Consider the following 25,571-nt stretch of genomic DNA (forward strand, 5'->3'; position numbering starts at 1 on the left):
TGGTGGTTGGTGTATAGGAATGTTAGTAATTTTTGTACATTGATTTTATATCCTGTAACTTTGCTGAAGTTATTTACCAGCTGAAGGAGCTTTTCAGCTGAGACTATAATTTTCTAGATATAGAATCATGTTGCCTGCAAACAGATAGAGTATGGCTTCTTCTCTTCATATTTGGATGCCCTTTCTTTCTCTTGCCTGATTGCTCTGGCTAGAACTTCCAATACTATGTTGAATATAAGTGATGAGAGAGGGCATCCTTGTCTTGTACCAGTTTTCAAGTGGAATGCTTCCAGGTTTTGTCTATTCAGTGTAATATTGGTGGTGGGTTTGTCATAGATGGCCCTTATTATTTTGAGGTATATTCCTTCAACACCTAGTTTATTGAGAGTTTTAAACATGAAGGAATGTTGAATTTTATCCAAAGTCTTTTCTAATTCTATTGAGATAATCATGTGGCTTTTGTCTTCAGTTCTGTTTATGTGATGAATCACATTTATTGATTTTCATATGCTGAACCAACCTTCATGCCAGGGATGAAGCCTACTTAATCATGGTAGATTAGCTTTTTGATGTGCTGCTAGATTTGTTGAGGATTTTATTGAGGATTTTTGCATCAAGGATATTGGCCTGAAATTTTTTTGTGTGTGTCTGTTAGGTTTTGGTATCAGGATGATGTTAGCCTCATAGAATGAGTTGGGGAGAAGTCCTTCCTCCTCAATTTTTTAGAATAGTTTTTGTAGGAATGGTACCAGCTCTTCTTCATACATCTGGTAGAATTTGGCTGTGAATCCATCATGTCTTAAGCTTTCTTGGTTGGTAGGCTATTTATTACTGATTCAATTTCAGAGCTTATTATTAGTCTGTTCAGGGAATAAATTTCTTCCTGGCTCAGTCTTGGGAGGGCTTATGTATCCAGGAATTCATCCATTTCTCCTAGGATTTCCTAGCTTGTGTGAGTCGAGTGTTCATAGAAGTTTTTGATGGTTGTTTTTATTTCTGTAGGGTCAGTAGTAACATTCCCTTTGTCATTTCTAATTGTGTTTATTTGGATCTTCTCGCTTTTCTTCTTACTCTAGCTAGTAGCCTATTTCATTATTATTGTTTTTGAGATGAAGTCTTGCTCTGTCACTCAGGCTGGAGTGCAGTGGTGCGATCTCAGTTCCCTGTAACCTCTGCCTCCTGGGTTCAAGCGATTCTCCTGCCTCAGCCTCCCGTGCAGCTGGGATTACAGGTGCATGCTACTACGCCTGGCTGATTTTTACATTTTTAGTAGAGATGAGTTTCACCATGTTGGCCAGGCTGGTTTCAAACTCCTGACCTCAAGTGATCTGCCTGTGTTGGCCTCCCTAAGTGCTGGGACTACAGGTGTGAGCCAATGTGCCCGGCCTATTTCATTAATTTTTTTCAAAAAACCAACTCCTGGATTTGCTGATCTTATAAATGGTTTTTTGTGTCTCAATTTCCTTCAGTTCAGCTCTGATTTTTGTTATTTCTCATCTTCTGCTAGCTTTGGGGTTGATTTGTTCTCATTTGTCTAATTCTTTCGGTTGTGATATTAGGTTGAGATCTTTCATCACTTTGTGAGGTGGACATTTAGTGCTATGAATTTCCCTCTTAAAATTGCCTTAGCTGTGTCCCAGAGATTCTGGTAAGTTGTACCTTTGTTTTCATTATTTTCAAATAACTTGATTTCTGCCTTAATTTTATTATTTACCCAAAAGTCATTCAGGAGCATGTTAATTTCCATGTAATTGTATGGTTTTGAGTTATTTCCATTGTGTTGTCTCCTATTTTTATTGCACTATGGTCCAAGAATGTTTGGTATGATTTGGTTCTTTTACAATTTGTTGAGGATTGTTTTATGTCCAATTTATGTGGTCAGATTTAGTGTGTGTCACGTGGCATTGAGATGAATGTATAGTCCGTTGTTTTTGAGTGGAGACTTATGTAAAGGTCTAGAAGATTCATTTGAATTTAGGTCCTGTATACCTTTGTTAATTTTCTGCTTTGATAATCTGTCTAATACTGTCAGTGGAGTGTCTAAGTCTCACATTAATATATTATGTGGGAGTCCACATCTCTTTGCAGGTCTAAGAACTTACTTTATAAATCTGGGTGCTCCTATGTTGCATGCTATATATTTAGGTTAGATCTTCTTCCTGAATTGAACCCTTTATGCTTATGTAACACCCTTCCCTTGTCTTCTTTGATCTTTGTTGGTTTGAAATGTTTTGTTTGAAATTAAGATTGCAATCCCTGCTTTTTTCTGTTTTCCATTCGCTTGGTAGATTTCTCTCCACCCCGAGCCTATGAGTGTTGTTATGTGCGAGATGGGTTCCTTGAAGACAGCATACCATTGGGTCTTACTTTTTTATTCAGCTTGCCACTCTATACCTTTTAAGTGGGGCATTTAGACCATTTACATTCAAGGTTAGTATTGATATGTGTGGGTTTGATCTTGTCATTTTGCTGTTAGCTGGTTATTATGTTGGCTTGTTTGTGTGGTTGCTTTACAGTGACAGTGGTGTGCATGTTTAAGTGGGCTTTTGTCTTAGCTGGTAGTGGTCTTTCCTTTCTATATTTAGTGTTCTTGTCAAGATCTCCTGTACGGCAGGTTTGGTAGTAATGAAGTCCCTCAACATTTGCTTATCTGAAATGGATCTTATTTCTCCTTCACTTAGGAAGCTTAGTTTGGCTGGATGTGAAATTCTTGGTTGAAGATTTTTTTTCCTCTAAAAATGTTAAACATAGGCCCGCAATCTCTTCTGGTTTTTAGGGTTTCAGCTGAGAGGTCTGTGGTTAGCCTGATGGGGATCTCTCTAGCTGTCTTTAATGTTCTTTCATTTCAACCTTGGAAAGTATGATAATTATGTGTCTTGGGGATGATCGTCTTGTGGGGAATCTTGCAGGAGTTCTCTGTATTTTCTGAATTTGACTGCTGGCATCTCTAACATGGTTGGGGAAGTTTTCATGGATGGTATCCTTGTATTAGTCTGTTCTCACACTGCTGATAAAGACATACCCAGCCTGGGCAACTTAAAAAAGAAGATTTACTAAACTTATAGTTCCACATGGCTGGGGAGGCCTCACAATTATGGCAGAAGGAAAAAGGCAAGAGGGAGCAAGTCACATCTTACACAGATGGCAGCAGGCAAAGAGATAGTGAGCTTGTGCAGGGAAACTCCCATTTTTAAAACCATCAAATCTTGTAGAGTGATTCACTATCATGAGAAGAGCATGGAAAGACCCACCCCCATAATTAAATCATCTCCCACCAGGTCCCTCCCACAATACATGGGAATTATGGGAGCTACAAGATGAGATTTGGGTAGGGACACAGAACCAAACCATATAAATCCTGAAATATATCTTTCAAGTTACTTATTTTGTTCCTCCCTTTAAGGGATGTCAATGATTCATAGATTTGTCCTTTTTACATAATCCCATACTTCTTGGAGGTTTTGTTCATTCCTTTTTATTCTTTTTGCTTTATTTTTGACTGTCTTATTTTAATTTTTTTGAGATGAAGTTTCACTCTTGTTGCCCATGCTGGAGTGCAGGGATGCAATCTCAGCTCACTGCAACATCCACTTCCCAGGTTCAAGCGATTTTCCCACCTCAACCACCTGAGCAGTTGGGATTATAGGTGCCTGCTACCACATCTGGCTAATTTTTGTATTTTTAGTAGAGATGGGGTTTCACCATGTTGGCCAGGCCTGTCTCAAACTCCTAACCTCAGGTGATCCCTAGCCTTGGCCTCCCAAAGTGGCGTGAGCCACAACGCCTAGCCTGTCTTATTTTAGAGAATGAGTCTTCAAGTTCCGAGATTCTTTCCTCAGCTCGGCTTATTCTGCTGTTAATATGTGAGACTGCACTGTGAAATTCTTGTGTTATTTAGCTCTGTCAGACCCATTAGGTTCTTTTTTATACTGGCTACTTTGTCTTTTAGCTCCTCTATCACTTTACTGTGATTCTTATTTTCCTTGGACTGGGTTTTGCCATCCCCCTGAATCTTGATGATCTTTGTTTCTATTCATATTCTGAACACTGTGGAAATGACAACAAAGGATTTAGAATATTTCATAATCAACTCAGTTGATAAAGCAGTAGCAGGGTTTGAAAGGACTGTTTTTCCCTACAATTTTCACTTTATCCAGTACTGATATTGCTTTCTGTTTGAAATTTCCTGGTATTTTCTGTCTTATTTTATGTTTTCTTTTTCTGAAGCATTTTAATTCAGATGTTTCTCTTTTAGGTGCTTTACATGTGAACCTGTTTCCCTTATTGTGGAAGTAATCCATTTTTTTTGCATAAGAGTTGGGAAATCAGAACTAAGAAAACCAAATTGGAAGGAAAAAAACCCCTTAATCTCAACACTCACACATAATGAATATTGTTGACATTTTAGAATACATCTACCCTGATTTTTACTTACTAGACACCCCATGGGAAAATGACAGAAGCTTAGAGTTAAAAAAAAAAAAATCTCCTAGTTAGAAATGACCCATAAGATTTTTAAAATTCAGTATACATTTTTCATCTTTTTGTCCACCGCCTGAATAGCCAGTGAGAATGTATCCTGCAAGCTGCATATAATTAGATTTCTCACTTTTTTCCCCCTTAACCCAACTGTGTCTTTTTCTCTTCTCTCTTAAAAATTATAGCCAGGTACTATGGCACATGCCTGTAGTCACAGCTAGTCAAGAGGCTGTGGTGAGAGGACCAGTGTGTGTGCCTAGGCTAGTAGTTCCAGCCTAGGCACACACAGCAAGACCCCATTTCTTAAAAAATTCTGTGTGTTTGTGGGTGTTGGGGGGATATAAACCATTCACAATTATAATTAGTATGTTAGGTCTTACTACTTCTTTTCTTTCCTATTTTAAAATAAAAGTCCCATTAATTTTATTGGGACTTAATCTCTTTTCCCCCCCAAAACTATATTTCAATCCACTTCTATCGGCCTCACAGTCAATGAAAATCTTTTCAAAAGACCAATGAATGTCACTCCTAATTTGGGGGGTTGTAAAATGTTTTCATCTTATTCTATGTTTTGTTAGATTTTTTATTTTAAGTCAGAAGACATAACAACAGGGTTGATAGCTAGACACCAGTTTCTTCCTCCTTAAGATCCAACTCAAGGTACATGGTATGCAAAACCACTTCTGAATTACCATGAAAACTATGCTAGTAATGAAATGGGTGTTGGTAGTGGTAAAAATTGTACAGTACACCATAGTGTAACAGAGTAATATACAGGTGTACAGAAAGAACTGACATCAATTAGATCCCAGATTCCTAAATGCTCCTGCTCCCAAATGAAGGATAAAGAAGGCTTCTCTGAAATACTTAATCCTATGACTTGAAATAATTTAACAGTTTCAAAATTTTGTTGCCAGGCCAGGCGCAGTGAGTCACGCCTGCAATCCCAGCACTTTGGGAGGCTGAGGCAGGCGGATCACTTGAGGCCAGAAGTTTAAGACCAGCCTGGCCAACATGGTGAAACCTCATCTCTAATAAAAATGCAAAAATCTGCTGGGTCTGGGTGGCACATGCCCATAGTCCCAGCTACTCAGGAGGCCAAGGCATAATAATGGTTTGAGTCCAGGCTGCAGAGGTTGCAGTGAGCTGAGACTGAGCCACTGCACTCCAGCCTGGGAAACAGAGTGAGACTCCATCTCCAAAAAAAAAAACAAAACACAAAACAAAACAACCAGAATTATGTTGCCAAGCTAAGTATTACCTGTAAAACATTAGGGTTTGGGGAATTAGAGCAAACAACTGTTTATCTCCTTAGCCCTTCTTAGGGCCTGGTATTTACTGCAACACTGGAAGCTGCCATGGATATTGCTGTCACTGCTTTCCTACATCTCCAGAAAAAAGTTACAATTTTTAAAAAAAATTCAGTCTTCATAGAGACTGTCAAAAATTGCCAATGCCGACTATATTTCAAGTCATCATGGCGGGGTATTGGGAAAAGTTTTCAATTAGCAATAATTGTGCCTCCGATAAACCTCATTGGCTATGATGCTGCCACTGTGCAAAGCTGAAGTTATTATAATTTTTAAAGCTCCTGAATTGTCTTTCCTCAATCTCTTTGTGGGGGGTGTGTGCATGTGTATGTGCATGTGTGTAAGTCTATGTGTGTATCTGCAAGCCCCTGGCTTTCCAGCACTTTTCCATGCACCCTGCCTCTGAGTTTGCTAAACTCATCCACGTAGGAGCGCACAGCTGACCCAGAGTTCAGACATCTGGTTTCTAATAGTTCTGGTGCAATCCTGATCACTGGAGTTAAAAGCACATCAGTGAGTGTTAAGAAAGCTAGTGAAAATTGTTTTATGTTTTCAACAACATATATTTCATTCAGAGGCTGGATAAAGGCAGAGTGAAACTGTTAGGTCAACAAAAAAGCCAAACACGACGTTCTAAAATTCTATGGAAAACATATTTACCTTCAGTGAGAATTCTGAATCTTCCTTTTTTTTTTTTTTTTCTGAGACAGAGCCCAGTGCAGTGGTACGATTGGCTCACTGCAACCTCTGCCTATCAGTTTAAGCGATTCCCATGCCTCAGCCTCCCAAGTAGCTGGGATTATAGGAAGGACACCACCATGCCCAGCTAATTTTTGGATTTTTAGTAGAGATGAGGTTTTACCATGTTGGCCAGGCAGGTCTCAAACTCCTGACTTGAAATGATCTGCCCACCTTGGCCTCCCAAAGTGCTGGAATTACAGGCATGAGCCACCATGCCTGGCCTTAAACTTCTTTCATGTCTTCATTTATTTTCAAAATGAAATGCAGAGTATCACATTTCCTATAAGCAAGTGAAAGCAACAAACTACAAAGTATAGAAAAACCTCACTACCATTCTGTTTTTTAGTGTTCCACTGTTCAAGCAATTAGTTTCATATTGATCATTACAGAGAATTATAGAACCAGAGTGCTTCCTAGGAGTAAACCTATAATCAGGGTAGGATGAAGGACCTCAGCTACCTTGGTTTGGTACAAGGGTTTTATGTCAATCCTCTAAGATTGGGAAGATTCCTGTTTGATTTAAATTCTGGGAATATTCTAGAATGGTCTATGGTTGCTGAGAGAAATGACATAAACAAATCTAGCCAGAATGAGGCTGAGGGCAGGGCCACTCTGCAGTAGCTACCGTGTAATGTAAACTGCACTTAGAAGGCACATCATAGTGTGGAGTATATGCAAATCTATTTGGTTATACATGGGCTCATCATGTGTGGATTTTCAGATATCAACTAATTAGTCTGATACTTGTATTCTCTTTTAATCAACATGGTAAGAAAAATATAAATATCTTCCTCCAAGGTACTATCACTCTGGTCTCTTACCAGATGAAGATGTTTCTTAGTCATTCCACATGAGCAACCCCCCTAGTGAATTTTTAAGTTATCCTAAAGCTAATTGTATCCATTTATTTTGTAACAAACTGACAATAAAATATTATAGCCCTTGAGTTACATGTATCATCAATTTTCCACTTTTCCACTTCTTTCTTTACCTGCCTGTTGAAATCCTCTTCATTCTCCATCCACATGTACTCTGCAAATGGGTTTTCCTTTTCATCATGCCCACTTAACCCCTGGTCCTCTTTGGATTTTACACTGGGTGATGTATTTGCCACACTGGATCCATTCATTATGACAGAACCTAAAGAGGAGCAAAAGAAAAGATAAAATGAATATAAAGATAAAGAAAATGCAGACCTAAAACATGCCGATTCTGTCAGAAGCTTCTGAAATTCTAAGTCAAAGATTTTAACTACAAACAGAAACTGTTAGCCTGTAACTCTTATAAGACCATTAATATCCTGCAGTTATCAACTATACAGCTGTGCAATTATTTAAGAGTTTAAAGAAAAGATGTCTATCAACACCTAGGTTCACTTAGTCTTTCTAGGCAAGTGGGACTAGGGTGGGAAGGGTGGGAGGGGTGGGAATCTTCCCATGTCAAATTTCTGTAGGTACTGGAACCTAGTCAAGATCATTACCACTTTCTTAACATTTAAAAAGATAGAGAAAATGCATTCTTAACGAACACTGTAAGCACCTACATATTATTCTAATTCTCAAGCTGTTTTTAAAATGTATAAAAAATACATGTTTATCAAATTGATAAGCAAAAAGGAAAAAACAAAAGCCATCCATTGTCCAGCCATCCAGAATTAAGAACAATTCACGATGTGGTGCATATAACCTTCCTGAATTCCCATATGTGTGTGCAGATACAAACATACACATTTCTCAAGTATCCATTCTCAAGAGTAATAGGATCGTGTGATACAAGACGCCCTATCATTTGCTTTTTCTCAGTCCTATGTTATTTAATAATATAGCCATACTGTCTTTTAGGGGGTGTTTCCAATGTTTCTGTTTTATAAAGGTTCTATTTTGTAAAGGTCTTCTTTTCTAATGATTTCTTTAGGATATCTCCTAGAAACAGAACTGTTACACTAGAGAGTATGTTCCCTTTTTTAAGGCTCTTGGCATTGCCACACTGCTGTAAGAATTTAAATTCCCACCAGTAGCGTGGAAGTGCCTGTTGACCAACATTCATGAGTATTATAAATTTTTTAACCATTGCCAATCTCATAAAGTAAAACTTGCATTTTTTTTACATTAATTTTTACTGAGGCTGATTATTTTGAGATGTGTTTATTGGCCACTTATATTTCTATTCTGTAATTTTACTGCTAAAGTACTTTGCCCATTTTTCTACTGAGTATATGTCTTTTCCTTATCTTTTGTAAAAACATTTATTCTATTTGCTATAATTTTTATTTATAAAATAATTTAAATGAAAGTTTATACCTAAAATAAATATGTTATTCATTATATTTACTTAATTTTTTAATGGTAATTTTTGCTGGCCTTAATTTTTTTCTAGCTCATGTGTATGTTTCTGTCTAAAGCTTTGTAAAATTGTATGTAAATAAAATTGTTTATTTTGGCTTCTAAACCCATTTTGATGTTTTTGCTATCATTTAGAAAAAATTTTTTGTTATTAATCTATATCTTAGTAATTCCTCAAAAATCATTCCACTCTTTATTCACTACTTTCCTTCTACTTATTCACTGCTTCCCTTCTGTACTTAGTACAGCATTAACACTACTTAATTGTTGTTTCATATGCATAATTTTTCTCCTTCCAATTAGATTCTCAATTCCTGACAAGCGAGACTGAGTTTTATAGATTTTGTAACTCACCACAATATTAAGAGTTCCACAGATACCTGATGCTTAACTGTATTTAGGCAACTTTCCTTCTCTAACCCATCTCCCTTCAATCTTGACTCCATCTTTACCCCGACCCCCACCTTCCTTGGGGCTTCTTTAAGTTCTTTAACAAATTATTTCCCCAGGCTTGTTTCCATCTTGGCAACTCTCATGAGTAAGTTATTCTCTGCTTCTGAATAGAGTAAAAATATTCTTTCTTGGTTCTCTTTAAAGGTTTTTTTCATTTTTATTTTTTGTTTTGGAATTTCCTAACCTGTTATGGACATTAGAAATGTAATATTCTAAAAAGACAAGGTAAAACTGTGAAGAGTAAAGAATAGATGGAAAAATAACTCATTGGTACATAGTTCTAAAATAATTCATTTAAATAGAAACCATTTAAATCACTGCAGGTTTAAATAAGGCTACTAGTATGAAATATATCTATTTAACATATTTTAAATAAAAACAAAAGAAATCAATGTCTATTCCAAATACAGATCCATAATAATTTCATAAGCTATAGAGGGGAAGAAAGCAGTTCTTTACTTTTACCACTTCCATCTGTAGCTTAACAATGACAGAAGCAAGACTGTTCTAAATGCCAGGGCAACTGTATAAGTAAGTAGGGTATTCCTAAGCACAGAGTCTCTTAAAGGTCCTGAACCTTGCTGGGTAGCAAGATATACTACATTATTATTTCCAAAGATTTATTTGGCAGTTGTTTGCAACCAGCACACTGATTTGTCACCATCAATATGGAAATCATCCACAGAGAATCAGAAATCAGAGTTTAGTTTTTAAAAATATCTTCCTTTGCCCAAAATATAAGTCCTGAGTACACATGACTGTAAGGAAAAAGGGAAGGCAAAGGAAGAAAAAAAAAAAAACCCTTCTAATTCAAGAGCAAGGTGGAACACAGACAGCAAATTACAGGATGTACTTGTTTATGAGAAAGGGAATGGAAAATTACCATAAACTCAATAAAAACTATTACTGAATTAATGCAAATATCTCAAAGAAGCTGAAAACACTGATATGGTATTGTCAATACTAGGCAAGTGATTCTCTTACAATAGATTTATACAGTGTTGATTTGCATTTTTATATAATTCAACCTGTTTTCCACACAATTAGAAAGTTTGGTTTTTCCAAACAGCAGCATTCCAACAACTTAATTTTTATACTGTTTAAAAATTAACAAAGTACTTTCATACCTACACTTTAAGGCACGTAGTTCAAGAACAACATTGTTTTGTGGGCCTACTGGGTGTGAGTAAACTGGTGCTTAATGTGCCCTGACTTTAGCAGCACATTTAGTAGGTGGCAATAGGGAGATTTTGCTGGAGACTGTTAACTCCTAGGGAAGGCATTTGGATGTTTCCAACTTGGGGAAGACATGAGGGAAAACAGGATCATCACCCTTAACTTCCCTGATGTTCCTGCTCCCAGTTTGATGTAACATTCTCTTTCTGTTTCCAGCTCTTCCCCAGCTCACTCTCCATGCTTGAGCACTGTTTCTCTAGCCATTCCTTTTCACCATTTCACATTATTTCACTTGATCCTCATCCACATCAAGGATGAAAGTCTAGTGTAGTGAGGACAAAGAAAATATGCCCAAAGCTTCCAGAGATGGGAGGAATGCTTGGTTACATAAATCAGGTTAAGAGGCTGAATGGCTGACATGCTGTGAGTTACACTATAGAGCAGCTCATGCAACAAGGAAATGAATCACTGTGGTAAGTGAGCTTGGAAATGCACTTTCCTCCCAGTCAAGCCTGCAGATGAGACAGCAGCCCCAGATTGACAGCTTGACTACAACTTTGTAAAAGTCTCAAACACAGGCACCCTGCTAAGCTACTCCTAGATTCCTGATGCACAGAAATTATGAAATAATAAATGTTTGTTGTTTTATTCTGCTAAGCTTTGGGGTAAGTTGTTACCTAGCAATAGCTTATACAGGTATTCAATAAACACTGGCAATTAACTCTGCCACAGAAACCACTCTCTCTCACGACATTTTTTAAATATCAAGAAGACAAATGTGCAATTTGAAATAGGTTACTGCTTGAGAAGCAGTTCTTCAAGAATTAGACCTCAACAGTAGATAAAGGAGTTTATGTCTGGTCTCTGACTATCCTGCATCACGAAATCTAAGAACAATTTAAAACTTATTCCCCCTTCACTTCACTTTCCCTCTTATACACATGCCAAACATGCTGAAAATAAGAAATAACAGTTGTCACTTTGGATGAAAATGGGAAAGCATGCAACCCTGTTAATAGTCAATACAGGGGTGCTAAGGCCTGCCAAGCATTTGAGTTGGCACTGTTATGGTTAAGGGTCAAGACATATTTGTGTCTAAAATATGTGGCTTGAAATAGGGACTACTGTTCTAAGTCATACAAAATTTCAGGACTTTTAATGTATCTAGGACATTTCAAGGATACATGCTTCATCAGTTTAACACTTTGAACACCCACAACTTTCAGATCCAACATGCTCATACCAAAAACCAGCTATTCTTTGAACTTAATATTTTTCAGAAGTTAGAAACCTGCAATATGCCTATGATAACGGTTTGACTGCTAAGATTACTTGGGACTTTTGACTGAATTACCTGGAAAAAGTCTACTGAACAAGTGATATAAAAACTAGTTCCTCCCATGTTGTTTCCTACAATTTCATTACTTCTTTCAGTCTGGTTAATACCATTTTAAAAATTAAATACTGTGGATGACAGCTTTAAATTTTATTTCAAATATTCTGCCACTGGATTCAGGTTATGCCTTCTCCCAGCTACATCTCAGCAACTCAGGACATTAAATCTACTCACTCGTTAATATCTGAGTGCTTACTGACACTCAGTGCTGAGGCACTATGCTTGACTCTTGCTTTGATAGGGTACACAGTTCTTGCCCTGGTGATATTTACATTCTCTTGGGTGAGAGTTAAGAAAATAGTTAAAAATAATTATGATCCATGCCATAAAAGGAGAAATAAGAGGAACTATTAGAAAACAACAGGGGGCCCAATCTAGTCCAGGAGTAGGGGATGGTTCAGAAAGGTTTCCCTGAGCAAGAAACATTTTCATTGACACCTAAAGACTGTAAGTTCACTAGCGATAGGGAGGAGAGAGAAAAGCATGTACAATGAATCGAAGTCAGGAGGGAACTTTCAGGAACTGTAAGAAGGCAGGTTGGATTTTATCATAAACATCAGAAGCTGTTATAAGGAGTTGCATTATTCAACATATTTTGAGATCACTCAGGCTGTCATGTGGAAAATGGATTAGAGAGACAGAGTTTTTAAAATGTTCACACACATCAGTGCTGGGTCATGGACCCTCTTCTCATCTCACTTTGCATTTTCTCCATAGGCAGTAACTTCTATTCCTATGACTTCAGTTACCATTTATATAAACGACTACTCCAACTTTCTATACTTAGGCAGACTTCTCCTATTCTTGGTGCATACAGCCAACCTACTTAACATCACCATTTGAGTGTTTCAGAGGCACTGCAAATTTAACATGTCCAAAATAGAACTTATCACCTTTTTTACCCCCACGCCCCTATCACCACCCAAGAAAAGTTTGCCCTTCCCACAGAGTTCCTTAGCTCAGTGAACGACATTACCATCCACCCAGTTGCTTGTACCAAAATTATCCTTGATATTTCCCTCACTCTGACTCCCCACATCTAGTTCATCACCAAAAACCTCCTAAAATAGTTTTGAAGTCTACCTCCTTTCTTCTTACTGCCATCTTAGTTCAAGCAGCTATCCTTTTTTCATATGGATTGGAGCAATAGCTACCTTACTAGTCTCTCATTATTCACTCTCAGTCTCTCTAACCCATTTTTCACATGGCAGCCTGAGTGATCTCAAAATATGTTGAATCATGCTACAATGCATTATAAGGAATTTGAGAACTCCTTAAAATGGCTTCTAATGCTTATGATAAAAATCCAAAATCCTTAATGCGGTCTCTTAAGGTCCTGAATGATCTGGCCCCACCTGCCTCTCCAACCTCATCTCTCTTCCTTGACATTCTCGGGCTTTGTATTTTCTTGATTTGGATTAAATGGTAGCCCCCATCCCCCAAAAAATATTTCCATGTCCAAATCCATGGAATATGTGAGGGCTACCTTATTTGGAAAAAAGGGTGTTTGTATGTGTAGTTAAATTAAGGATCTTGAGATGAGATCATCCTGAATTATTCAGGTGGGCCCTCAATTCAATGACAGGTATATAAGAGAAAAGCAGAGGGAGATTTAACACACACACAGAGGAGGAGGAGGCAATGTGACCATGGAGGCAGAGACTGGAGTGGCGTGGCCAGAAATCAAGGAATGCCCACAGCCATCAGAATTTGGAAGAAGCAAAGAACAAATTATCCCCTAGAGCCTCCAGAGGGATGGTGGCCCTCCTGATGCTTTGACTTTGGACTTCTGGCCTCCAGAACTGAGACAATAAATGCTGCTGTTTTAAGATACCCATTTGTGGTAATTTGTTACACTAGCCACAGTGAATGAATCAAATTCCAGTAAAGTGGGAATGCAGAAGGTTGCTGAAAGGTTAAACAGGAGGAAGGCTTAGAAGTGTCCATAGGATTCAGGACCCTGGAGTCTCTGATGACCGTAGTGAGAGCAGTTTCTATGGAGAAAAATGAGAATGAAAGCCAAATGGAGGTAGGATGAATCAGAGGTGATACCAAGTATGAGATAACTCAGAGTCCAGCTGCCAAAGGAAGAGGCAGGAATGGACATAAACTTATGAAGTCCATAGAAATGACTTACCTTTAAAGATTAGAAAGGCTAGTTCATGTTTAAATGTTCATAGAAAGGGTTTAGTGGAGAGAGACAGGTTATACATACAGGAGGGAGAAGGTACAGTTGATAGTGTAGGTTCTGGGAAGGCAGAAGGGAATATTTGTTTATTTTCAAATAGCTAATACATTCCCACCATTCAAAATCCAAATGCCTGGGATGCTTAATTAGTAATAGATGGTTGCATGGTGAGCATGAAATAAGAACAGTGGGAAGAGCATCAGGAGAAAGATTTTATCTATTACAAAGCCACATGAAACATCCTTACTCCAGGGTGGGAAATTTCACTTTTTTTGTGGCAGGAATGCTTATATCCCCCAAATCTAAGTCAGCCTGCCCAGACAGTTGCTGGATTAGTGCATCAAACTCCAACTTTCTAACTTTCTTTTTGTTTATTCTTCTAATTTTTCACAGGGTCACACACATACACAAACACACATAATCATTTTAAAGCTATATAAGCAATACAAGAAATAATTTTATAAAGCCTTTTAAAATCACAGAGAACATTCTTTTTTTTTTTAGATGGAGTCTCGCTCTGTCGCCCAGCCTGGAGTACAGACGTGCAATCTCAGCTCACTGCAACCTCTGCCTCCTGGGTTCAAGTGATTCTTCTGTCTCAGCCTCCCAAGTAGCTGGGACTAAAGGTGCGTGCCAACACGCGTGGCTAATTTTTTGTATTTTTAGTAGAGACGGGGTTTCACCGTGTTAGCCAGGGTGGTCTCATCTCGATCTCCTGACCTCCTGATCTGCCTACCTTGGCCTCCCAAAGTGCTGGGATTACAGGTGTGAGCCACCATGCCCAGCCAGAACGTATTTTTATATACCATGTCTTACTTTGCACTAAAATAATTTCTCTGTCTCCTTGTTTTACCAGACTTTCTTTTACTAAGTAAATAAACTCATCAGATTTTCCCCATTGTTGAAGGATCAAGGAAATAAAGAGGTGGGGGGAGTAGTTCAGCTTTTGGCGGGGTGAGGAGGCATAGGACATGTATATAGAAATTTTCTGAAAAGGTTCCACGTAAATCTCCAATTAGAATGATTTTGTCCCCTGTACTTCCATTTCATTTATTCCAAGAGCAGCTGCATGGACATTAACAGAAAACAAATAAGTAATCATTTTGCTAAGCTTTCCTATATTGACCTAAATGCACAAATATTGATATTGATTATCGTCCATTTGATGCAAGAACAGTGCTTGCAAATATAATGTCAGTGAGCTTGTAAGCAAAGAGAAAACGGAATTTACCTGCAATTAGAAGTTAAGAAGCTTTCAAAAACATATTAGTTGACAAGGAAGTCAAGAAAAAGAGGAAAATCACTTATGTGATCCCTATATTTGTAAAATATATCAAAACAAAGGTAAATTACAAATAGAGGCATTTTCTAAATTAAACTCAAGGCTGCCAGATGAGAAAGACAATATAAATATAATACAATCTCTTTTCCATTAATGTTTAAAACTTGTCCTATACTGGCCTATAAGTTTGCCCCACTGATGAAATGGAATCTGAAAATTGAGATACAGATACTCTGGGAAGAATAATAAAACTGAACTTAATTACAGCAACAGTCTATCTCTGGACCAGACCCAAGAAAACAAAACAGAAGCATACTCAAATAGGATTAAGAATGCATTTAGCAAGTGGCGAAAAGGCCTATTCTAATTGAGTGGTTTTCAGTCTCAGGAGTATATAGAATCACCTGGAAGTTTATCCACACCCATGCTTTTCAGATATTCTCATTTGTTAGGCCTGAGCCAAGGCCCAATTTTTGTATTTCTGCTTGTTAATTTGCTATAGGTAATTCTGATATATAGAAAGACTAAAGACTAAGAATTCCTTGAATATAGTGACAACCTCTAGGTAGAATACTCCAAATCCTAACCACCCTAATTCCTACACCAAGAGTTCCCAGACTAGTGTTCTACAAACAACAGTTTTGTCAATGCTCTTTGAAAAAAAAAATCACAGCCATGTAAATTTATTGTTTTGAGAAGCCCTGTTTAATTTACCAAGCATTTCCCAAATTTATTAATTTGTTGCCTTTATTACATATATTTATTACATTTTTTAAACTGGTTACTATTAACAACCCCAAACTTTTAGAAACAATGCCCCAAGGATGTTCTGTGATGTTACTATCATTCTACTGGTAATGTTCAGAACAGTCATAAAATGTACTCCATATGGCATTTAAAGGCACTTTTTCAAAGGTAGAATCAACGGACTTGCCAAGTCAGTGGCAAGATCTCTAGATGCAGACCCACCTTCAAGTCCTCAAGTTCTAACTCCCTGCTCCAAAGCCAATCAATTGTCCTCCCAGAATAACATCAAATAGTAATTAGCAGATGGTCCTCAACTTCTCCAGATCAGCTCCAAAAAGGTATAGATTATTAATGGGAAATATTGTGAACTGAAGTCTTTAACAGATAACATTAATCAAAAATATTCCTATGGTAAATTATTATATATATGTTTAACTTTTCTCACCAACAAGTACCTCAATACATTTCAGGCTGATCTGATGACAATTTATTTTTTAGATGCTTAATTATATCAAAGAAATGCCACTATAAAAGCCTGAATACAATCTCCGAGCCTAAGGTCTTCCCCATCTTCACTTCACATTTGATTATATATATTTAAGAGAGAACATCACTCATTATTTGTTTTGGGAGTAGTCTATAACCTTGGAAGTTTCTTGAGGGCAAGAATCAAGTCCTTTATAGCTTCTAGCATGCCTCTGTGTACCCACCAGGTCCTCAATGAATAATTTGTTGATTAACTGCCATTTTTAGAATGCTGTATTCTAAATCTCATTTCCTAGGCAGGAAGCCCATGCCCTTAGAGGTTAGTATCTGTGAGTGAGCACTCTTCATTGAGTATGAAGTTATTCCCCATAGTCAGTAACAGCACTACTCTGGAATCTGTTTTTGACAGACTAAGTTACTCAAAGGGAATTAAAAAACATTTATTATTTTTTTTTTTTAGTAGAGATAGGATCTATGTTGCCCAGGCTGGTCTTGAGCTCCTGGACTCAAGTGATCCTCCCGCCTCAGCCTCCCAAAGTGCTGGGATAACCCGCATGAACCACTATGCCCAACCTATTTTTTTTTTTTTTTTATAGAGACAGGGTCTCATTCTGTAGACCAGGCTGAAGCACAGTGGTGCAATCACAGCTGACTGCAGCACTGAACTCCAGGCTCAGGAAATCCTCCTGCCTCAGCCTCCCAAGTGGCTAGGACTACAAGTGCGAACCAGCAGGCATGGCTAATTTTTTTTTTTTTTTAAGAGAAGGGGTCTTGCTATATGTTGCCCAGGCTGGTTTCAAACTCCTGGCTTCAAGCAATCCTCCTGCCTCAGCCTCCGAAAGTGCTCAATTACAGGTGTGAGCCTGTAAAAAACAACAAAAAAAACACTTCTAATCTAGAAAATTTTGTGTTCTTGTTTACTATTTTAGCATTAATAACACCAAGTGACTATAACATTCTCCTTATGAGCTGTATGCTAAGAATAAAAGCTTGCCACAGTGGAATCATCTAAACTAGAAGAAATCCATAACATGAATTCCAACAAAATTCACGAAAAGGGATCATATGTTCATTTTATTTGATATATTTCTGGAAAAAAAGGTTTGCCACAGCAAAGTGGGGAGAGGAAAGCCAAGCAGCATAATACACCTGTAATGAGGTAGAGAAAACGGTATCCACTAGAAATCTTTTCAGGAAGGGTGCCATTCAGGAACTTCTTCATTGGTTGGGGAAGTTCTTTGAAAGTTAATTTGGGGGAGGAGGGCCCTTGAGGGACCAGAGTAAGGTCAGAACATTTCCTGGGAGAAAGGAGAACATTTATCTGGCTAATGAAGGCACAGTGCTAGACAGAGTGAAGAAGAAAAAGTCAAGAGTGGTACATTTCAGAGCATGAAAGGCTCCACACTGTGTAAAACAGACTATACCTTAAGACTTGCAATTTTCAGCCAGACTATTAGGCCCATATAAAATTCAGGAGTCTGTAGATTTTTTGGTGTGGAAACCACTGAAGAGGCAGATTTTATGTCTTAATTGCAAGGGCGAGACTTAAGTATGAATTGGGAATTATGTCCCAATTCATGAATTGGGAAAGCATTTAAGAAAAGTTTCTCTAGGCCTCTAAGGGAACGAGAACCCCACTGAACAATTACGTAGAGGAAACAAGAATGGCAATCTATCCAAATACAAGGGGGAAAAGACAGCAATAAGATAACAGCTCTTCCAAGTACTTCAGTAACAGTCTCTCATCTTCTTAACAATCCCACGAGGCAGGGACTGTTAGTCTCCCAATTTTTTTTCATCTAAATACTCTGCCTTTATTTATTAAAATACACTTTTTTTTTTTTTTAGAGATGGGGGTCTCACTGTGCTGTCCAGACTGGACTTGAACTCCTAGGCTCAAGTGATCCTCCCACCTCATCCTCTCAAGTAGCTAGGATTACAGGTATGAGCCACCAGAGATTCATTAAACAGTTTGCCTAAGGTATGACCTAGTAGTACTAGAATTGGTGCTTAAGCTTAGGTTTTTCTGGTCCCAAAGCCCATGCTCTTAACCACTTCCATGTAGTCACTACTCTATACTCTCACACTTCCCACTTTAGGTCCAGAAAGGCTATAATAGAAAACTCTACTATACTTGATCTCAAATATCACAAATGGGGTTCGGGGAACCAAGCTGAAGGAAAATGCTATTCAACAAAAGTACTGAGGTCTTTAAAAGGAAAATACAAACCAATCACAGTATATGGTAGTTTATTTAAATCATCAAAATAAATTATATTTCCTACCACAAACATATGAAGCTCCACTTAATTTGAAGCTTGCTAATACTTTCAGGAGGAGAAAGCAAATCTCCAAGCAGGTCTACAATCTGTTATGCAGAATTCCAATATCCAAACAGCTCTAAAAACCAAGAATTTTTCATACGTTTTATGTTAAAACTTGCAGGACAGTAAAATTTGGCCTGAGCTGATATGAAGCTCTAGACAGCCTTTATCTACCCATTTAGTGTGAATACTCAGAAATATTAATGTATGTGACTAAGGATGCTGCACCAGACACACTGAGGCATTCGTAACATAGAGAAAGCATCTTTATAAAACCTAAAATATTCTGAATTCTGAGAGTTGTCTAGTTCCAAGGGCTTTGAACCCTCTATGGACCTGTATTCCAAAGTATTTAAAAAACAATTTCTAAGGATGATTGGATCAGAGGCATTCAGTGTTTAGGATTTCACAAACCAGGACATTTTTAAAAATATTGAGAACAATATAGGATTCCAACTTTTAAAAACCATACAAAGATGGTAAAAACATCTTTATCAACATCATTTTATAAAAGGATATTTTAGCACCAAAAACACAAGAAGGTCTTAATTCAATGCAAAGGACAATTCTTTAAACTGAATAAATTTAATTTTATGAAAAATACTATGTGGTCCTTATATTTCTTATTTCACAACAGGTTGGTTAAAATTCACCTCAGACTAGCACTGATATGATTTGAGGCATACAGTCCAGGAGCCTACATAAAATTACTTGGCAAAGTTATTAAAAAATACAGAACCTCCACCTCCCAAATAGATTCCATCCTAGATCACAATTCAGATGGTCTGAAGGTGGGGTGCAAAATCTGTATTGTTTTCTAGAAAACAGTCTGGGTTGTTTTTGATGTGCAGCCAAGCTTCAGAGCCATTGATTCAGTCTGTGGTTTCTAGTTCTACCTTTCTTCACTCAAACTCTTCTCTGAGGGGTAAGGGGAACAAAATACGAATGTTTCCAAGTAGGTAATCCACCCAACCCACTGTCTGTAATACTAGTTATTCCTTCAAACAGTCTAGGCTGAACCAGCTGGTCAACTGAGGCTATTAGCAGTGGAACGATAGAAATTAGAGTTGACAAACAAGAAAAACTTGTTAAAGCAAAATTCCTCTATGAAAAGGTGTGACTTCCAGACTTTCTTTTCTCTTCAACCCAAAGATTCTACATATGATGCCTAAGTTCAGCACAGATATCTTCTTTGTCTGTGCTGACGATAACAATAAAACTTAAAAAAAAAAAGTGTGTGTACTTTATATATATGTGTGTCTATGTGTGTATCTATGTGTTCCTCCGAAGCTGTCCTCATTATCTAGCTTCTACACCAGGTCTATGATTTTGGCCTTTATTTTTCATCTTCAAATAAAGTACAAGAATTACCAGTATTAACCTCAATTGAGGTACAAATCCTATAAAAATGGAAAATGTATAGAATGCTTGATGATTAATGAAGCAGAGTATATTATCCAACATTCCAATAAGATAAAATAATCACAATGATTTTCTCTTTTTTGGAAAAAGTTTCTTTTATTCTCCTACATTACTGCTTAAAATAATCTAAAGAAACATGTCGAATATCTTTAAAAACGCACAAAGTTTTCAATTTAATAAGCACTCAAAGCTCTTTACCAGTATTAAAAAATACAAGGCCCTTCTAAAATAAGGCTAAATGCTAAGTGATGGGAGACAGAAAAAAGACATAAATAACTCCTACTCTCAGGGGTTAATCACTAAATCCTATTTGACTAGAATCTCCCAGCCTCTCTAAGCCTTGCAAGTGAAACGGAATTTCTCACTAAATACTTGGTTATGACTTCCAATCATGAAAACCAAGAATTGTGTTATGTCACTGTGTATTGCTTGTTACCTGAACTCCACACTAGGCTGGGATCAAGGGTTGAATTTGTCATGATTTGCTTCATAACCTGTGTGCTTCTTATCCCAGACCAAACAGCTTTCTTCTAGAATTCTACAATTTACAGTTAGTATACGAGATTGGTTCTCAAAAATGTAGTCTCTGGATCAACAGCATTGGAATCACCTGAGAACTTGTTATAAATGAGAATTCTCAGGCCCCACCCTAGAACGAATTAGAAACTCTGGAGTAGGGCCCAACAATCTGTGTTGCAATAAGCCCTCCAGGTGTTCAAGAACCTCTGGCATGTAGCAGGTAGAAAAGTGTTTCTTTCTGTAGGCCCAAAGCCAGGGATATTGTATGTTCTGTCTTGGTATGAAATAATGACATCCAAATAAAAGACATAAATCTCCTTCCTACTCTCACCCTCCATCCAATGTGTTTTATTTTTGTGAGTTAAATAAGAAAACAAGTGGCAATCAGAGACTTAGCTAAAAAGTATATTTACAGGTGTCAGTTTTCATCTAGCCTGATCTCATATAATACCATTTACATCCTCTTACATCTAAAGCTTTAGAAAAGGATCTAAGTCTCAGGCACACTAGGAGTTCTATAATAAAAGACCAAGTAGATCTGAATGTCTAAACCTACTAAGAGAAGTAAAGTGGACTCATTGGATGGATATATATATATATATATATATATATATATATATATTTTTTTTTTTTTTTAATTTATTTGAGACAGAGTCTTATTGTGTTGTCTAGGCTGGAGTGCAGTGGCACAATCTCAGCTTACTTGCAACCTCTGCTTCCCAGATTCAAGTGATTCTGCTGCCTCAGCCTCCTGAGTAGCTGGGATTACAGATGTCCATTACCATGTCCAACCAATTTTTGTATTTTTAGTAGTGACGAGGTTTCACCATGTTGGTCAGGCTGGTCTCAAACTGCTGACCTCAGGTGATCCACCCACCTGCACCTCCCAAAGTGCTGGGGTTACAGGTGTGAGCCACTGTGTCCAGCCTAAATTTTTGAACTGCATTCTACAGGAAATTAAAGTTTTGAATTTTTTTCATCTTCATACTTCCAAATTAATAGAATTAAACCAGAATACTCAGTTCCTTCAAAGCCTCTAGCCAGGCAAAGTTTTACTGTATTACTGGATATGAAGCAGAGTCTTGGTAGGTACATTGTATTACCTGCAAAGATGCAGAACTAAACAGTTCCATCTGTTCAATATTAAAAACAAAAGTCCTGTAAACTTCAGATGGTGAGTGTAATACCTCAGCACTAGCAACAAAGCCTTAAATATGAAAAGATACCAAGAACACCACTAGCAAACAAAAGTAAGCTCTCGGTTGGGAGTAGTTCATGCCTATACAATCCCAGCACTTTAGCAAGCAAAGGTGGGAGGATTACTTGAAGTTGAGAATTCAAGACCAGCCTGGGCAGCATAGAGAATTCATATTTCTACAAAAAATTTTAAAAATCAGTTGGGCATAGTGGCATACACCTATAGTCCTAGCTACCAGGGAGGCTGAGGTGGGAAAATCACTTGAGCCTAGGATTTGGAGGCTGTAGGAGCTATGCAGGAGCCTGGGTGACAGAGTGAGACCTAGATAATTACATTCGGTCCTTCTCCAGTTTACACTAAAATCACTTAGTTAAAATGCTTTCATTCAGCACAATAAAAATAAAGTGAAATGTGACTTTGGAGCTTGCCTAGTAAAAAAAGAAAAAAGTAAAGCAAAATGACAAATTATTTTATGGGAGACAGTTTTGGTAACTTCAATGACAGATAAAAGGTTTGTATCCTTAGCCTATAAAGAAATCTTTAAAATTACTCAGAAAAAGACAAATGATTAAAAAAAGTTATTTTATAATTTTATAAAATTACTCATAAAAAAACCAAATAATTCCCAACAGAAAATGGGCAATGGAGAAATAGGCAATTCTCACAAGAATAAAAATGGCCCATAAGCAAATAAAACAGATTCCAAAGCATTAGAAATTAAAGAAAATGTAATTAAAATAATAAGATTTTCTGCTTAAAGACCAGCAAAGATGACCAATGGAAGGGGAAACTGGAGCTCTGTCACTGTTGGTAGAAGTATATACTGAACCAATTTTCCTGCAGGATAATTTGAAGATTTCTAATAAAAACCCTAAAACTTTTTTGTTATTTTCCTCCAGAAATTCTACTTCTATGAATTCAGTCCAAAAATACTTGCTCAAATCTATTAAAAAAAAAAAAAATATATATATATATAAGGAAATTCACCTCTGGGATGGCAATGATTCACTTAATATACATCCAGCTATTAAAAATGATGATGCCACGATACATTTCTGTCACAGAAACATGCCCAAAATATAGTGACAAAGACTATATATTATGATTCTACTTTTTAAAATGTTTATATGCATAAAAAAGTATAAAAAGCAGCAAACCAGAATGTTTTGAGTGGCAGAATAAAGATTTTTCTTTATATCTTATCATCCAAATTATAAAAAGAATGTAATTTCCTTTATAATCAGGGATAAATGTTATTTTCATTTATTTATATTCACATTTCTTTTTCTTATTTTTTTCTCATGTATGTATCACATGTAGGGTAGAGAGCTTGACTCTATGCCTCTTTAGGTAAATCAGCCCATTTTCAGGATTTGCATTATACAAAGCTGCCCCATCTTCCTTTTATTTCATAAGGTCTGAAAGCATTTTTGTTTTAAATTGTTTTATTGTTCTCAGAGTATTTTTAAAAATATATGAAACTGAGGAAAAGACAAAGGAAAGGCTAACTCCCCACCTTCCTGGGGCTACTCTTCCAATTTTTGCTGTTATTGCTGCTATATATTAATATTTGCTGGATACTAAGAAGATGGGCAGCCCCGTAGATCCTTTTTTCTTATCTCATTCTCATAATCCCACTTCATTCCTTCATTCACTTATTTTTAAAAGGGTAATGTGTACAAATACATAGTTCAAAAAAATTTTAAATATAACTATCTATAAAGGTACGTGGCAAAATCCCATTAATAGTCCTATTCTCCCTCCACAGACAAACACTTTTAATTGGTTTCTAATATATCATTTTGGAAGTTATCTTTGCAAACACACATGTATATTCTTACTCTTCTCTCTCAACACAAAAAGTAGCATACCATATACATGGTATCATTCCTTGTTCCTTTTTAAAAACACACACGATATCTGAGTTCTTCACATGAGTACACAGGTCTTTCTCATTCTTTATAACTATTCCATCATTTGGATATAGCACAGTTTATTTAACCAGTTTCCTGTTGGCGGGCACTGAAGTCATCCCTATCATACTATTATAAACAATAATGCCATGCATAACCACCTACACATACCAAATTCATTTCTGAAGGTACCTTTCATGAAGTGTCAATTTAAATCACCACAAGGTCACATAGTCACTAGCCTGAAAAGTTAGCCCCTTTTTTAGTTTTCATTATATACAGCAGCATGTAACAAAAGAATCCCTTGGCCAAAGCAAATGTACTCTTTGGGGATTTATTTTAGAAAAATAAATGGATAAACAGAACACCTAGAATGAATCATTTCTATTTAACAATGCATATGTATGTATACAATACATATGCATAGGAAGTATAAAATAAATCCATCAGAGCTTTAACCATTGTCTCAGTAATGGCGGATCTATGGAGTGTTTTGTAGTCCCCTGCTCCCTGCCTATCAATTCTAATTTCACAATAGTGAATATGTACTATTTCTGCAATATACAATTTTTTAAAATGTTAAATTAAGGTGGATTCATTCCTTCAATCTGTCCTATATTTGTATAGTGGTGCAGAGTGCTCAAATATCACTTCTTTTTTTAAAAAAATTTATTTATTTTTTCAAATATAGAGACAGGGTCTTGCTCTGTTGACCAGCCTGGTCTTGAGCTCCTGGATCCTCCCACTTCTGCCTCCCAAAGTGCTGGTATTACAGGCGTGAGCCATCATCACACCCGGCCGACTTCATTTGAGAAATCTTTCCCCAGCATTCCATATATTACTAATTGTTCCTTTCTTCTTGTTTAGATAGCATTTTTGTTATATCTCTATTACCTCACTTATCACATGATAATCAGCTGCTCACTGATCTGTCTCCCTTGACTGCTCATGAGCTCCTTAAGAAGTAGTCTCATTTTCAGGATCTTGAACACTGTGCAACACATATATGCTTCACAGGCAGAGAAGAAGTAAATGATTTCACTACAGTGTAATCATTCCTAGAATTCAGTGACCTGTATTTCTAAATTGTTCTAGGTACTCTGCCAACAACCTGAGAATGTTATACTCTTTCCCTAAAACTTCTATCCATTACTAAGGATCTATGGTCATAGTTAACTCAATTGTGACATGCTCTCTAGCCAAATCCTCTCATAGTTTTTTCTTCAGGCGATTTTTAATTTTTGTTTTTGATTGTTTGCTCTTTGTTTTTTTAATCTGTTCGGTAAACGTCACTATCCCTACATCTCTGTGCCTTTACACCTGCTAGTCTTTGTTTGGAATGATGTCTCAAGGTTGTATTCACCTGGAAAGCATTCCTACTCACTTTTAAAGAATCAGCTTAAATAATATCTTCTCTGGGAAGCCCTTCTATCCTCCCATTCTTTCAGTAAGAGTTGAGAATTCCTACAGTTGAAACTGTAGACCCTGCCCTCATGGAGCTCATGGTCTAGTATGAAAAACAGCTATATGTACAAATAACCACACTATAATACTAAATGCAACACCAAAAGGGAGATGATTTGAATATATGACAT

General features: G+C 37.0%; 1 protein-coding gene and 1 non-coding gene across 5 annotated transcripts in view; both read right to left on the reverse strand.

The window, feature by feature from the left end:
- Window positions 1-25,571, reverse strand: part of PAIP2B (poly(A) binding protein interacting protein 2B) — a 42,039-nt gene that overhangs the window by 11,696 nt on the left and 4,772 nt on the right. For all 4 annotated transcript variants that reach the window (XM_012475694.2, XM_012475693.2, XM_012475692.2 and 1 more), the window contains exon 2: window positions 7,522-7,670. In XM_012475694.2, coding sequence (XP_012331117.1) covers window positions 7,522-7,659 — 138 coding nt within the window. In that variant the 5' untranslated portion in view covers window positions 7,660-7,670. The remainder of the gene's footprint in view (window positions 1-7,521; window positions 7,671-25,571) is intronic.
- Window positions 5,905-6,045, reverse strand: LOC135269873 (U4 spliceosomal RNA). Its single transcript, XR_010338112.1, has one exon. It is a non-coding gene; the product is annotated as a U4 spliceosomal RNA (small nuclear RNA).

This window comes from Aotus nancymaae, unplaced genomic scaffold (genome assembly GCF_030222135.1).
Source record: "Aotus nancymaae isolate 86718 unplaced genomic scaffold, 86718_ANA_hifiasm-v0.15.2.pri h1tg000057l, whole genome shotgun sequence".
NCBI classification, from domain to species: domain Eukaryota; kingdom Metazoa; phylum Chordata; class Mammalia; order Primates; family Aotidae; genus Aotus; species Aotus nancymaae.